The sequence below is a fragment of the Poecilia mexicana genome, unplaced genomic scaffold, assembly GCF_051168715.1.
Source record: "Poecilia mexicana isolate PSO_F unplaced genomic scaffold, ASM5116871v1 scaffold_20, whole genome shotgun sequence".
NCBI classification, from domain to species: Eukaryota; Metazoa; Chordata; class Actinopteri; order Cyprinodontiformes; family Poeciliidae; genus Poecilia; species Poecilia mexicana.
Genome location: NW_028263389.1, coordinates 9494977 through 9510823, shown reverse-complemented (window position 1 = coordinate 9510823; position 15847 = coordinate 9494977). Strand labels below are relative to the sequence as shown.

The window sequence follows — 15847 nt, the reverse complement described above, 5'->3', positions numbered from 1 at the left end:
CCATTCACTTTTTTTTTTTAATATGTAATCGTTTGTTGCAATCCATATGACATGTTGGGGAAAATATTAAAATGCAAAAAATGCAGATTCTCTATGTGCCACAATACTCAGAAATAAAATGTATTATGAAATAAAATTTACAAACTTGAAGGAAACCTGTTTGGTTTGAAGCGAACATTTTGTTGTGCGCCAGCAAGCTCAAAAAACCGACACCGTTAACTGGTATCCTAACAACATTCTTATTTATTGATAAATATACATTGCATTCTTTTACGTGTAGATACTTCATGGTGAATGAATTATGCACGTATGACTAACCTCATAGCTTACTTACATTAAAAGAAATGAATGTACAACTTCAGTTGAGAGAATAAAAAAAGGCTTGTGGACAGAAGGCAAGAACATGGCATCATGGTAGCCAAACATTTTCCTCTCCACTGATTACTTTTTCAAGGTTTTCCTTTTTTCTGAGGCTGTTGAGCAGCAGCTCCAAAGTCCTTAGGACAGGCTGCATCCCACTGTTTCCAAGAGCGTCCATGCTGCTGTGCCTCTTCCCAAAGCGCCCTATGGGTCGCACTCCACGGCCCACGTACCAGAACGGGTCTATCTCTGGACCTGGACAGTGTATCCAGACACAAACATCAGCAGGAGAAGGAAGTGAAACATGTCTGCGGTCATGACAAAACAGGAAGCACATCGATAGAGTCTGTGGTTTCAACATATAAATAAATGGATCCTGACCAGATTCTGAAATTTTTTACAATCGAACCTCATTTGTTCATTTGAACTAAATGTTACATCTCAGGTTCTACGTGTTTATATATATATGTGTAAAAGAAAACAAAAAACTAAACACAACCCTTAAACTTAGATATGTACAAAATAAATATTGAAATTAAGTGGAAAGTGCTTTCTTTGTATAATAAATTTCTACTTAGTACTAAATGTCTCAATTAGAAAAAATGGCAAGACAAAATATGAACAAAAACGTATGCAAAGAGAAAAATTAGACAAAAAAACAGCATAATAATCTTTCTGCAAGAACATTCAAAGTTGCAATAAAAAAGTAGATGACAAAATAGTAATTGTGCAACATTGAAAATGTTTTCGATTTCATTTCTACAATGCAGCTTGTAATATCTTACCTGAAGAACACATTGTATTGTCAATACTATCATAGAAACTAAGATAAAGTTTTTTTGTTTATTAAACAAAGGAAATGGAAAAAGTAGGTGACTTCCACATGACCACTCTGTGCATCTCATTACTGCGTAAAGGAACTCAGATCAGGTGATTGAGTTGGGTTTATACTTTACATTTACTAAAATGTAATTTTTTCACATATGTATTTCTTTGTTAAACAAAAAAAATCTAACGTTTTCATACATAGTCAAGGAATATCATTTTTTTTTTATTTTAAACTTAAGCCATAGAATACAAGATTTCAATTGACGGGATGAATAAAAAGAAAAAGAGAGAGAAATAAGTAGAATGATGAATAATAATCTCAAAAGCCAGATTTGCTGCTCCACCACGTCTGTTTGGTGACAGATAAAACAGTAGCAACCGCAGTTAAATAGGGAGACAGACATCAGTTACTTCTACTTACTTCTGTTGTCTACGTTGTGTAGACAACAGTCGTGCTCCACCGTGGTGCTCTGAGCGCGGCTGAAGCTGGAGGACAGCAGCAGGAGCAGCGTCAGAGCCGCGGGCAGCCAGCGGCTCGTCAGGATGCACTGCCGGACAGCAGCGTCTCTCCCAGGCAGCATGCTGGGGGTGGGGGAGTCGGTCAAGGCACTGAGAGGGACTGAAGGGCACTGCTGATTAACCTCGGCTGTACTTAGGGACATGCAAAGAAATACACAGTAATTCATTTTGTCATCAAACTCGGTTTGCTCAAGTAGGAATAAATTAGAAAATTGAAAAATACAACTAGATCAAACATTATCTTTTCATTTATATTTACCTTTTATTCTTTGATTTTATTTTTGTTTTTAAGGGATTTGTCTCTCGAGACTCTCGGTGACAAATTTATAGAGAAGCAAATCCATTTTGAGCTTCTTAAAGTACATGTCCACGGATTTGTTTGGTTGTAGGTGATAAAATCCATAAAATCATTACCGAGAAGCACTTACCAAGATCTTTGGTGATGAACTGAGGTCAGTTTCTTGAGGTCTGGATTTGTTTTCTGAGCAGCAACGTCCCCCAGCTTATATATCCACGCTGAGGTCGTCGGATGATGAATCAAGAACGTCAGTTACCCCAAGTGATCGCAGAGTAGATCACGGTATGCGAGCATCACCCCTCCCCTTGTTCTCCTCCTCCCACTCCCTGAAACCCCTCGTCTCTTTGAGAAAAATCTCCTGACGTCTGTCACGCAGCAGAGCAGTCCATCAAGGAGTCAGTGACATGTGGGTAACATTGAATTAGTGAACATGGGTGTCACCCCAACAGCAGTGACCCTGGGCTGTGGTGGGTGGTTTCGTGGAGTCTTTCATCAATCAGCATCGTCGCAGGGAGTAAAACAGAACCACAAACTACCAGAATCTATCAAATTAGAGCTAGATACAATGCCGAAAGTCCCAACAACAACATCTGAAGAGCACTTGTGACAAAACTTAGATGTCATTTGTTGCTTTAAAAAAAGAAAAGAGGATGAAGAAACACAAAACTGGAGCAAATCCAAGAAAAAGTTGTCTGATTCTGGTTTATGTGGATTGCTCTGTTATCTGTGCTGGTGGGGCAAAGAAGTGAGTGAACAGTGTGCTGATGTGAAGTAAAAACCCCAGAGAGGGTACAAGAAAGAGAAATAGTTTTGTTGTACAAAGGTATATGTCAGGAGATGAAAACAAGGAAAACCAGCAGCAATTTAGGTATAATGGAACCACACTGGAATCTTAAGTTCCTTAAGGTTTAGTTTAAAACAATACATCATCAAAAGGCATGAACAAGTGTAAAAAACTGAACTTGACTGAATTGTTTTATAACAGATTGAGTTGAAATATTTCTAATTGACTGATTTTTTTTTTGTCTGTATGATTCTACTAAATTAAGTATGTACTTCTCTATTAAATATTGATGTATTGTTTTGTATAGTCTTAGTAAACTAAATATGATCTACTTTTACACAGTTCTGAACCTGAACAAAATGATGGTGCAGCTGGCCCAGTGGCCTAATGGATAAGGCATCAGCCTCCGGAGCTGGGGATTGTGGGTTCAAATCCCACCTGGGTTACTGAGACTTAATCTGTAACCTTATAACAACAATTACACAAACTGTAGGGTGTGTACTCCAGGCATTTAGAGAATGTTGGCAAACCAGCTTAAAGGAACTTTTACATTTCTGCTCCTCTGCAGGGCAGTGCTTTGTCTCCTTTACAGACGTACATTTGTCACGTGCAGAGAACATATTGCAATAAAACATATGCAAAACAGAGATGCAATAATCCAAAGATACCTACCTGGGGATGTGCAGCATACACAAGTCTATGAATAATAAAGCTGATTGGATTTAAGGCTGGGAGTGCTTATTGGAACAACAAAGGTCATACCTGATTGGTTCATTGTCGTGAACAGGTGTGACATCTCCTGACTGGCACAGAAATCTGATAAGGCCCAGCTGGTGCTTAGTCACTACAAAAACATTTAAACAGCGATACATGATAAAAGAAGGCTGTTTCGAATGCATGGAGTTAATGCACTTAATTTATAACATTATGTTGTTTCTTCCTAACGTAAGCATCTTATTGAGAAGCCATGAGAGCCTTGAGGAACACATTGTTGATTAAAAAAACATGCCTGCAGGACGATTAACAACTTGACCTTTTTAACCTGTGTGATTTAAAGCATTCCCCTTTCATGCTACAGTATATTTTGTTAACTGCCTCATACGTCATGGCTCCCACAGCATGTGGGTGGGGACGTTCACTAACCACATTTTGTGGTGCACTTACTTTCTTAAATCCAAGCGTAGGAAAGTGAGTGACAAACACAAAACATTGCAAACAGAATGTTGTGCTGTTAAGCATTACTTGGAAAAACCTGAAGTTTTACTCATTGTTTGATGAGTCTTTACATGTGTACAGGCTGATGATTTTCTCCTTACAACTCATGTAAACTGAGATTAGATTAGATTAGATTAGATTAGATTAGATTAGAATATTACATCTGACCAGTAGAAAACAATTTTAATGCAAAAAATTTGAGCTTAATGAAAATTATGTTTAGTATTTACTTAAAGGTATAAATATTCAGATGAAAAAAATCATTGATAAAATCTGCATTCATTATTGTTCACATTATAAATAATTATTTCATTGTTTAGTTAATTATCAAATCGTGGAATAACATATTTGACTGGTCAACCTGCTCAGCAAAGGGCATAGGGACGTACTTCAACATGAGCCCTCAGGTCCTAAAACTAAAATCTTTTTTTAAATAATTCATTTAAACTTATACAAATAAACTTTATTTACTTATTCACATCATTGCAGACCAATTACCTTTTCAGTAGTTAACTTTACTGAGTGACTGTGATGGATAGGACTGACAATTGATTTATGATTTAGTGGAACACAAGGCCATAAACTAATTCTGTAAAGGTAAATAGCTAAACCATTGTATTTTGTTTTAACATTAACTGCATATAAATTTTAATAAATGAAATTATGTAAGTAATAAATTATCATAAATGTGTAATTGTTGATAAAATAATTAATTATTTATTAATTGGGTAATATACCTGGCCTATTTAGTCCAAATTTAATTTAAGTTATGACCTTCATAAGTATTTACATGATGACTTATTAAATGTGTCCCTTTTGGACCTCCATACCAATGCCCATAAATGTTTTATAAATTGGGTGTTTTGCTGCCCCCCTGTGTTGGAAAAACAAAGCACACATCCTGTCGAGCATGCGCAGTGGAAGAGAAAGCAAACGCAATAACAAAACAGCTTCAGAAGTAGCAAACTATCGCTGTACTCTTTGTCTGGACGGTTTAGTGTGAAAGTATCCAGTTGAATAATACAAAGATACGATATCTGCCTGGACGGAGTTTCGGCTGAAGAGAAGAAGAACGCAGATGTGAAAGTCGACCTTGTTTTTCTACTTTTTTGGAAGTGCCTTTACACACTTGTTTCCTGTTAAATACTCGGCAACAAGGTACACTGAGAAATGTGAAAGGAGCGCTTCGCTACGCGGAACAGGAGGCTACACACCCACGGGACTCCTGCGTGTTTTTGTGTTTGCTACATGAGTCTGTCGGCGTGATGTCGCTAAGTTCAGGCGGCTGGACTCACAGCCCCGGCCTCACGCCGGACCAGTCCGCCGCCCTCACCGGCAGTTATGAAGCCTCGCAGGCACAGCCTGGCTGCCAGACCGTCCTCATGTCGGTTCGGGTCTCGGTGTGCCATTCCGGGGTTCGTCCGCTGTGTCTTCCGGGAGCTGGTGATGAGTCACTCCGCCTGCAACTGAGCATGGACCCGGGGAAATCCGGGGAATTCCGGCTGGCGATACAGAGCACCAGCGGGACGGGCCAGAGTGTGGTGAGTTCACAGTGACGATGAGGGACTTTTGGGTTTTGTTTTGACCGGGAAAGGTTTTCACACGAAATAAGTACAAATAAAGGAATGTTTTATTTTTGTCGCAACACTATGACATATTGCAGGCTAAAACAAAAACTCAAACGATTAAATAGTGGAGCAGAAGTTAAACTGTCTGGTTTGAGACCAAAACTATGTAATGACCGCAGATATGCACTAAGCATAAACAGAATTGTAAATAAACACATGTTCAAATTGACATCCTTACTTTTATTTAAAACATTTATTTGTTTAACTGACACTATTAGCCCCCCCGTATTCTGTTTCCTGTCGTGTTTTTAAAACCATCTGAAGTATCTATCATCATTTTTTTTCTCCCCACAACAGTTTCTCCCCACAGAGACCGATACCACCTTTACGTCTGTGCTGTGACTGAGCCAATCTAACACTCTATAGTGCTTTGATCTATATTAGAACAGAGCGTTATCAGTAAAGCCTGTAATTACGGTACTGTCTCTGAATATTGTCACATTATTAATTAAAACATGTTTCCTTGGCTCTTCTCTTTCTTTTTTCCAATCACAGGGTCCCCACCACCACTCTCCCTCAGCTTTAGCTAAAAATAAACATCAACTCTGGGCAACTAGGGCAAAGTCTATCCAAAAGATAGATATGGCACCTGAAATGTAATATCCTACCAAATGTTTCATCCAAGCGTTCCTTTTCAGTCACAGCATTGCACATGCTAATATTGTGAGAGCAATTCAATATATTGTGTAGCTCTAAGCTATTACATTGTACCTCAGACTTTATAAATGGAGCTGTCCTAACAGGTTTTCTTCCAATATTGTCCTGTATTTAGTTCCATCCATCTTCCAATCAACTCTGACCTGCTTCCCTTTTCCTTGCTGTTAGAAAGTAACCGCACAGCGTGATGTCATTGTTTTTAGCTTTCTATGCTTCTGTAAAAATACATCCTTAAAGTTGATATAGAGACCTCCGTTAGTGGATACAAAGCAGCTATTATTGATTGAAACTGTCTTCATCTTTGTTTTCAGTTGTTACATCTCATATGTATTCATATTTCGTGCTCTAATTAGGTTGAAGTTCATTTATTAAATCTCTAGTCAGGAGTTATTGCTGCCTGAAGACTTGTGAATAGCCATTATTTTGCAAGAAAATAAACATGCTGGCTTGGAAATGTTTCTTTTTCTAAAAAGAAAAGGCATAGTAAATGGACTTATAAGTTCTTCTGAGAGATTAGAGGTCACACGCTAATAAGAAAGTGTCCAGGCTATGCAGTGTTTACTAGCGGCCTGCTTAATGGAAAAGAGGTGGTGGTCATTTAATGACGTTTAGTTGACGTACCGGATTAGAAAATTGCAGGGAGGTGACTTCCCTTCCAGTTTTCATGCGCACACGTTCGTCTCTCATCATCTCTTCCTCTTCCACCTTGTTTGCAGACCATAAACGAGTTTGATTTAAGATCCATAAATTACGAAGTGAAGTCGCCAAAGTGCCACGAGCTGATATCGGTGGCGCCTCCGTGCGACCGCATCAGCTTCAACTTCAGCAGCGAGCAGGAGGCTGAGGGATGGGCCACCGTGGTCATGTCCTCGCTGAGAGAAGCACATCGAGGTCAGTCGCCCGTCTCGGCGCACGCCGCCTGCTTTAGTTGAGGCTAGATGAATGAGCAGAACAAAGAGTTCAACTTCCCCTCTCTGCAGTGGGATTTCACTCCTTTCTGAAGCATTGACAGGATGTAGTTTTCGCCTAAGCGTTTCTAATCTGCCCTTTCAGTAACAAATTACCTTTTTTTTTGTGAGTGTGTGTAAATACATTCGCTGACTTCAGTTTGCATTTTGAATGCACCTACATAGTTTGCACATGTTGTCATTTTGCCTTTACGTTTCTGAAAGCATCTTGAAGAACCTGTTCTTCCGTGGATAATTGTTGCTCCAAGCTTCTGAGGAAATCACAAACTGACGAGGGCTCGGTGTTTTCTCCCTTTGTCAAAGTCAGTAGTTAACAGTGTATAGACTGAAAAAAATTTCATTTCCTAAAATAAAAAAAAAAACCCTACAAACTAAGAGCAATAATTAAGCGCAAAAAGTCAAATTTTATGTTGATGCAAATGATAAAGAAAACACTGAATAAATACTATGTTATTGCATTTCAGGCAATAAAGCTATTATTTTATTATCTAAAAATTAATTAAATTTGTTGGCATCTTTTAATATAGTTGTAGGTGGTTAAATGAAAAATCAGCTGAATGTGCCTAAAAAAACGAAAAATAAAATTATTTGGATAAACGGCAGAATAACCAATAGAATAATTGATTACTAAAATGATCCTTTGTTGCAGCCCAAGTTTAAAATACCTAGAATTGGAAGCAATGCTCTGGTATCAAAGTCAGACGTGTTGCTTTATTTCGTGTAAACATTTTGTAGAAAATTAGATGCTACATTTGTTGTGGTAAATATCAAATGGTGGCTTTCAAAAGTATTCAAATCCCTTGACCTCTGGATTTTATGCAATAAACCAACACACAGTTAGAAGGAAAGGATAATGATACAGGACTGGAACATTATCATGCAGATAAAAATCTGATGAACAGATGGACATTATTTGACTTTTGTGCTTTTGTGTATTTGTTGCTTCTTTCTAGTTGTCTTTACTTTTGCTCTGACCGTCTCCTCTCCACATTGTCCACGCTTTCAGCCACACCTCAGGAAAACGGTCTACAGCACCTCTTCGGTGGCCTCCATCTCCGGAATACCTCGGCTTTACAGCAAACGGGTGTGCCAGAGTGAAACCTGTCCAGTTTGTGTGAACATCTGTTCATCTGCTCTTTCATTCATTTCACTCTTCATGTCTGCGTTTCGTTGTTCAGAGGACGCTTGCATAGAGCTGAAAAAAGCCATCGAGGCAGGGGACATGCAGAGCGCTTCTGTCTTCGCCGCCTCTCTCGCCCGCAGACAGGCAGCCCTGAAGATCCAGCCCTCCACCAAAACCTATGAAGAAACTGAAATAAAGTAAAGACGACTGCGACGATAATTTGACATGTGAAACCACAGTTGTTAATCAGTTATCTGCCGTTTGCTTTGTTTTAAAAACAGCTTAGCTGTTATTGTCGAGGATTCCTCCTCGTCTTGTTGCATCACTGTGAAAGTTTTCCCTCACATGACTACTGCGTCGTTGAAGCAGCAGGTTCGTATCGAGCTCATCGCGTTCTCCTTACACACCATCTCTCTCTCTCTCTCTCTCTCCATCTACTGGTTAATAATAACAGTTTTCTGTCGGCTTCGGCTCCTTTCCAGATGTTTCTCGAGTATGGCTTCCACCCGCGGGTCCAGCGCTGGGTGATCGGCCAGTGTTTGTGCGCCGACCTCCGAACCCTCGCGTCGTACGGCGTCCGTCAGGATGGTGACACGGCCTTCTTGTACCTCTTATCAGCCCGTCACTCTCGCCTGACTCTCCAGGTCCTGCAGAAGGACCAGGAGAGTGCCCTCCTTCTCAGCCCTCCGTCGTCTTTTCAAAACCCCTCACTCCCCGCTGCCTTCACAAACGGCCCCATCTCCCACGACGGGCGGCCATTTTCCACTCTACCTCCCAGACTCCACAGGACCAGCAATAATGGTGAGAACGGGTCTCTGCTACATTAGGCACGCTAAGATCCAGTCCAATACGAGATGAAAGAAGGTTCTGTGAAACAGACAAGGACCTGCAGCAGCCAATACGATCTCTCTTTTACTGTTGGCATTATGTTAAAGGGTGAAAAACAAGAGATTTTTGTGGAAAAACCTGGACTTATGAATTAGTACAGTTATTATACGTGTTAATGTTCCATTTTCTTCTCAAGAGTAGTTTTAATGTTAATGTACCATTAAAGTAGACTCATCGTGATAACAAATTTTGCTGGATGATAAATTGTTCCAGAAATGATTGTGATGAATCATTTGAGACTTATTTTCAAGTAATGTATTGATAATGGCGTAATAATTCAAGTTCATCCTCTCAAAGACCAATAAACTTTCATTTTGTAAAGAACACAGCAACTGGACATTTTAAATATCTAAAATAAAACACAACAACCACGAACAATAAGTAAAACCAGAAATAAAACAAAGGTGATGTTTTTGTAAACCAAATTGCCCATCAAATAGTATTAGTCATCTGAGCTAATTTTATTTTGTAATGCTCAAGTGAGGCTTAATTGAGAACAGTTTCATTGTTAAGGTTATTAAAAAATTTGAAGTCATTTGCAAAATCTTTCTCTCTCTCTCTCTCTCTCCTGCAGGTGGCTCAGAGAGACTGAACATCGGCAATATTAGAGATCAGATCAATTTTGAAATGCCTCGACTCAATCCCAACACGTCTTCTACCCAGGTAAGACACAAGGAGGTTTAGACAATTCTGATGGAAAGTATTCTCAGTTCCTGTGAAATCTAAACCTTTCACAGTCTGCAGCATTTTGCATCTGGCCATGTGAACAGATCATTTAACATATTAATTGTGCCTGAGTGACTTGCATACAATTAGAGAAGGAATCTCGTTATACTTATTAAGCAAAAAGTATCTGCAAAAGTAATAGAAGAGACGACGCACATTTAAGAGGATTATGTTGATCAGTATCATAGGTTTTAATCCTCAAAACACCAAGAGTTATTTAAATTGTTTTAAAGAATCTGTATTATGTATAGAATATTAGTCCTTATGGTTTTTGTTGTAGTCTTATGATACAATTACAAACATTCTAATTACAGATGTGTGTTTTCTTTTTTTTAGATGATAGGATCAACGTTTCCTAAATTTTTGTCTTTAAATAATCTGTAATCTGTTTCGGACTGAATCTTAACATCAGCAGCTGACAGAGTTTAGGAAATACGGCAATTTGAAAGCTAGCACAGTGGTATTTTCAAAACCAAAGTGAATCGTCTCGATTTTAAATATTGCCGTTGTAGTGTAGCTGAGTCTTTATACGTTTTCCGTTTCCTACGTTTTAAAAAATACAGTTTTAATTGTGTTGCTTCAGGGTTGGTCGTGTCCGTCTTGCACGTACATCAACAAGCCGACGCGGCCGGGCTGCGAGATCTGCAGCACAAACCGGCCTGAGAACTACATTATCCCTGGGGGACACCAGCCTGACGCTCTGGAGCTGAGAAGGATCCTGCAGGAGAAGGAGTCAATCAGACAGTATCAGCAGGTAGGAAAACTACCCTCTTTAAATATAACTCATCTTCCAACTCACCGACAGCCCTAGTGGTGTTTTCTCGCAGTTGTCTGCATGCAGGGACATGTTGTAACGGCTATGTGTGGTTGTCAACGGCTACGTAGATGCCTCGCCGATTAATATATATGCAAACAAAAACACACCTTTCAAATGACATGCAACAAGTTGACATTGATTGAAGGCTGCCAGTGGAACTGAAACCATTCACTCACTCAGGTTGACTCTCTTCTCTTTTGTCTCTGTTTTTCTGAAGGAGAAAGGGAGAAGAGAGATGCTGAAGAGTGCTGGGCCTCATAACAACTCACTGCTGTTTAACCTGGACCAGGACTACTGAACATACTGACACACACGCACTCCACTGCAGATAACAGACTAGCGACTTAACAGCAAATCAGTAACCGTGCCGAACCCGTTTAATATATATACGAGTACATACTTGAGTAGAAAAAAAAATCCTGTTTTGTTGTTTTTGTTGCTTTTTCTGAAGTTTCTTAGCTTTTAAGTAGTTTGTTACCGACAAAAGCGTATCTAAACGTTATTTTTGTTTTAATGTTCATGGAAAGTAGTGCAGGTGATGCAATGCAGAATGAAAAGGTGTCGAAAATGTGCAAAAAATTTGTCTGCCTTAAAGTTAAACTTGACCAGCAAATGCTGACGAGTAACATCAAGTTATGTTTTCATGAGCTCCTTGGCACCTTTTGTTGCCAGTATGTTGAATGTATTAACCAGATTTTGCACTGTGGTTGTATTTACCTTGTGATACATCTGAAAATAAAAGGTTTTAAATGTTTGAATGTGTTTGGACTTGATGTGTGAATGAGAGGCTTAACGATAACATGTTCTTAATTCGTCTATTAGGTTCCCTTTACAGGCAAACTGGAAGTTTATAATTTACAGAGCATAGAGTTAAATCCTTTATGCCACAATATTATTGGTTGAAGACTTTTTTTTTCTGATTTAAAAAAATGTTTCTTGTAGAACTGCAACCCTTTAAAACAGGTGCCTGGTATGTATCAGCTACGAGTTAAAGCATTCTTGCTGGAGTCATATGGCCTTCCAGAAGAAGAGACTTTTTGCAGTTTGCAAGTTCCAACACAAGGCCTTGTTAGTTGGAGCTTTAGGCTTTGTCCCCAAAACTTGCACTTCCACCCTTGTGTCCCTCAAATGGTTCGAGTGCGTAGTGTGTCCCAGTTTTCCGGAGTGGACTTTCACACTGAACTCTTTGCGCCTCTGATCCACACTTCAGCTAATCCCACATCGAGACGGACTTCAATGAAGCATATTACCCACAATTCATGGATTCATGTTGACATTTTGAGTTATAAGGCGGTAAGGATGTAAATAATTTTTGTTTTGCTATACTATACATGTGTGCATACTATTGAAATTTGCTCTGGATTCAAAAAGTCACAACAACAAATTTGAACAGCGACCAGTCTCGCCATTTCGGATGTCACAGTTACGACACAGATGCACAAGTTGATGTAACCCGTACTGTCCCAATTCTCCAATGTTTGCACACTTGGGACCTGCGCACTTGAACCCTTATCGTCATGTTACTTGGGGCCAAAAGGACGTGCCTTATCTTCGACTAACTACACACTTCTCTGAGGGGCGAAAGCAGTAGCATGTGATGATGTTTCCAATTTCCTGAAAAATCATATAACTCCTTGTCTTACGAATGTTTAATAACAGATCGGTCAATGGCTGGTGAAAATAATTCTTGCCAGATTGATGGGTGGATAGATACATATGTGACTTGATTCTCCTATTAAATGGCTTAGCAGTGTGATTAAAAACAGTGCTAACGCAAACTGCAATTCCTTCAGGCAAAGGAGCAGGAGCAAAGAGAGAACTTTGACCGGCTAGTGAAGATGGACGGTCAGGACCTGGTACCCAATCCCGAGCCTGTGGATTGCAAGATCTGCTTCGTGGACCTGCAGTCGGGAGAAGGCGTCCTGCTGAGAGAGTGTCTCCACTGTTTCTGCAAGTGAGATGTGGGAATGGGAAGATGCGGATTTAACACTTAACCGGTATTTCTTCTGTGTAACTGAACCCCGTCTCGTTTCTGTATGCGGACGCTTAGAGAATGCTTGCGCTCCATCATCATGCTGTGCGAGGAGCCTGAGGTTTCCTGTCCGTACAGAGACGACACGTACGCCTGTCCTTGGGCCCTGCAGGAGCGAGAGATCCGAGCCGTGAGTTGCACCGAGGCACTTCGTCAGAGCATTCTCGCCAGCACACTTTTTAAAAAGAAATTATAGTCCTTCATGATCTCCCACCATACGCTTTTCTAGTTGGTGCCTCCGGAGGAATATGAGCGCTGGCTGCAGAGAAGCCTTTCTGTGGCAGAGTCTCGCTGCGAGGGCAGCTATCACTGTGCAACTCCGGATTGCCTGGGATGGTGTGTGTACGAGGACACCGTCAATGTCTTCCACTGTCCCGTCTGTTGGAAACACAACTGCCTCATTTGCAAGGTGAGAAACGCAGAGGTCACACTTGGAAGTAGTACATCTTCAAACTAGAAGCGACAAACAAAGCGTCAATTTATGGGAGTCACAAATGAATTTGAACTGGGTTTGTCTTATTAAGAAAGAATAATTATGCAACAAGGCTATACATTAGTGGGTTTTTTTTTTTTGTTCATACTTGGTGAAATTTAAACATAAAGGCTGAAATATGTACATATACACAAACAACCACTATTATTCCAAGATGTCCACACACATCCCCTATGCATTCTTCTTCTCATTGTAGCCAAATAGTTCAATCTTTGTCTTGTTTGACAAAACTTCACTCTTACAGCCTCTAAAAATCATAATTTGACTTAGACTCTCACTTTTTTTTTTTTCCTCGTCAGGCCATCCATGAGGGAATGAATTGTAAACAATACCAAGACAACCTCGCAGCCCGAGCAATAAACGACTCCGCTGCCAGAAGAACGACACATCTGCTAAAGGTTAGCGGCAAAATAACACTTTAAAGCTTTTGAAATCACTCTCGTATTTAGGTTTTTTTTTTTTTTTTTTTTTTTTTTAAACGAACTGCCTGACATGAGAGTAATCGATTTGTAGCGTCTCTGTTAAAGAATGAATCACTGTCTTTGTAAACCGAGAAAGTAATCGGTGTCGGCTTCCACCAACCACATCCTCGTTTCTTATTCTCGTTTTGTTTTCCTGTGCTCTCGTTGTCTGCACCACAATCAGACCCTTGTGCAGTCAGGGGAGGCCATGCACTGTCCTCAGTGTGGCATCATTGTGCAGAAGAGGGATGGATGTGATTGGCTGCGCTGCACCGTCTGTCACACTGAGATCTGCTGGGTAACCAGGGGGCCTCGTTGGGGACCCAAGGTAAGAAATCATTACTTTCCCCTGTTCTGTAATAAAAGTCCTAAAAGTTGCACGATGCTGCTTTATTTTTTTTTATTTTTTTGTGGTTGTTTGCAATTTAGCTTAAATATCATTTCAACTTTCCAATTTTACTCTTAAAGGGTCCTGGAGACACCAGCGGAGGATGCCGCTGCAATGTCAACAATCAGAAATGTCATCCTAAATGCCAAAACTGTCACTAAACACTCAGGATGGGGATTATTGGAAATCTCTGGAAATGAACCAGTTTCATAACACAAGGAGGAAGAGTTCAAGCGTACCACTGGGTCACACTTAAACCAAAACTGTACAAGATAACCCATGTTGCACCCAAATTCATATTTGCTTCTCTCCCCTCAGATCTCTAACCAGTAAGCATTCCCTGGCTTACGCGAAAGTAAGTCGGTGAGTGCGGTTAAGTGTAGCACAAAGGAGTTGTAGCTTTGAGTGCACGTGGTGCCTTTTCAGTGTTGGGTATGCGGGCTTGGCCCCAAAAGGCCTGTCGATGTTTTGTTAAGGTAACTCCATGCTGAGTTTGGGAGTTTTTGTGTTACAAAGCTATGGCTCTTCTTTCCTGGTCTGTTTCCTGGGAAACAGATACAGAAATGATCTTACAGCTTAAACAAAACAAAACTGAGGCTTTGAAAGTGAAGGAGTGCGTGTTTTTTTTCTCCCTCTTCATGTTTTTGCTGCTAAGGATGCTTTTCCATAGTATAGGTCAATAAAATTGATGCTTCTCTAGCTTTACACTCATCAAGGTTGTTTTTTTTTTCTTGTCTTCTGTTAGAGCTCATGAGTCTTTTTATGCTTTGGCAGCAATTTCTGGACATGTAATAAGTTCAGCCTATTAAAGGAAGCATTCAGAAACATTTCTATAACTTACCTCCTTACTGTGATTGGTCAATTAATTTCAAACTCCTGATTTGCATGAAACCACTCACACCTAGAGTCAAAAATTCTAGGTTAACTTAACATGTTTATTTAAAGAAACTCTGGGTTTGATGAACTCTGCTTCATAGTACAGGCCTCAAGTGCACTGGAGCTTGTTTTGGATGCTACACTCTGGGATGCTTTGTATTAAACTGAAGTGGCCTTATTCTTCCACGCCGAAAGTCGTAGCAGGCTGTCACTGACTGAGGTTTTCCAGAAAATGTGATTGAATCTGGGGATTTTTTTTTTGTGGATGTGTAATTTGTTTTTTGTATTAAGAGCGTGAAGTGTTACAAACCAGTCGTCAGTACTGACTGAATTATATGTAGTTCATGGTTCACCTGAGATATTTCAGACCGTCTGTATTTAATTTCCTCCTCTTTTCAAACTGATCTTCGTTGGTTTGTTGTTGCATTATTACAAAACCTGAGAAAAAGCGCTGATCAAAATATGTAACTGTTAATTTATTACGTTCAATAAGAGAGTCAATCTATACACCTTTTATTGATAAGCTAATATTCCCGATGGACAGCTTAAATGTAGTAGAGTGCATACTTAGTGACTCGTTTTACAGCTTTTTTTGAGATTTATATCTTTGGATTTTTTTTTTTCATTATTCTGTAAATCTAATTCTCATACATGAATGCACTGCCTATTGTCTCTACTACACTACTGTCCAGAACTGACAAGCTCTGTTGTTACACATCAGCACTCTCGTTTGTGCCTTAATTGTGAATAAATATGCATTAAACTCAGTCTGCGTATTTTATTGGT

General features: G+C 39.7%; 2 protein-coding genes and 1 non-coding gene across 4 annotated transcripts; 2 read left to right on the top strand and 1 right to left on the bottom strand.

The window, feature by feature from the left end:
* Nucleotides 1–215: 215 nt before the first annotated feature.
* prlh2 (prolactin releasing hormone 2) lies at nt 216–3466 on the bottom strand. Its single transcript, XM_088001325.1, has 2 exons — nt 1610–3466; nt 216–615 (listed from the first exon to the last, which is right to left on the bottom strand). Exons 1-2 carry the CDS (start codon nt 1872–1874, stop codon nt 410–412), a joined length of 471 nt encoding a protein of 156 aa, XP_087857451.1. The 5' UTR covers nt 1875–3466; the 3' UTR covers nt 216–409.
* Nucleotides 3163–3235, top strand: trnar-ccg (transfer RNA arginine (anticodon CCG)). The gene has a single exon. It is a non-coding gene; the product is annotated as a tRNA-Arg (tRNA).
* Nucleotides 3467–4913: 1447 nt separating the features above from the next.
* On the top strand, nt 4914–15828 carry shrprbck1r (sharpin and rbck1 related). Of its 2 annotated transcripts, XM_014990296.2 has the most exons (14): nt 4914–5545; nt 7006–7180; nt 8264–8341; nt 8436–8577; nt 8662–8752; nt 8863–9181; nt 9843–9931; nt 10578–10748; nt 12605–12765; nt 12862–12973; nt 13073–13252; nt 13636–13734; nt 13982–14125; nt 14266–15828. In XM_014990296.2, exons 1-14 carry the CDS (start codon nt 5270–5272, stop codon nt 14344–14346), a joined length of 2118 nt encoding a protein of 705 aa, XP_014845782.2. In that variant the 5' UTR covers nt 4914–5269; the 3' UTR covers nt 14347–15828. The 2 variants fall into 2 exon arrangements, with proteins under 2 accessions (XP_014845782.2, XP_087857252.1); XM_088001126.1 differs by lacking the exon at nt 4914–5545 and having other exon boundaries at nt 7011–7180; nt 8211–8341.
* The last annotated feature ends 19 nt before the right edge of the window (nt 15829–15847 follow it).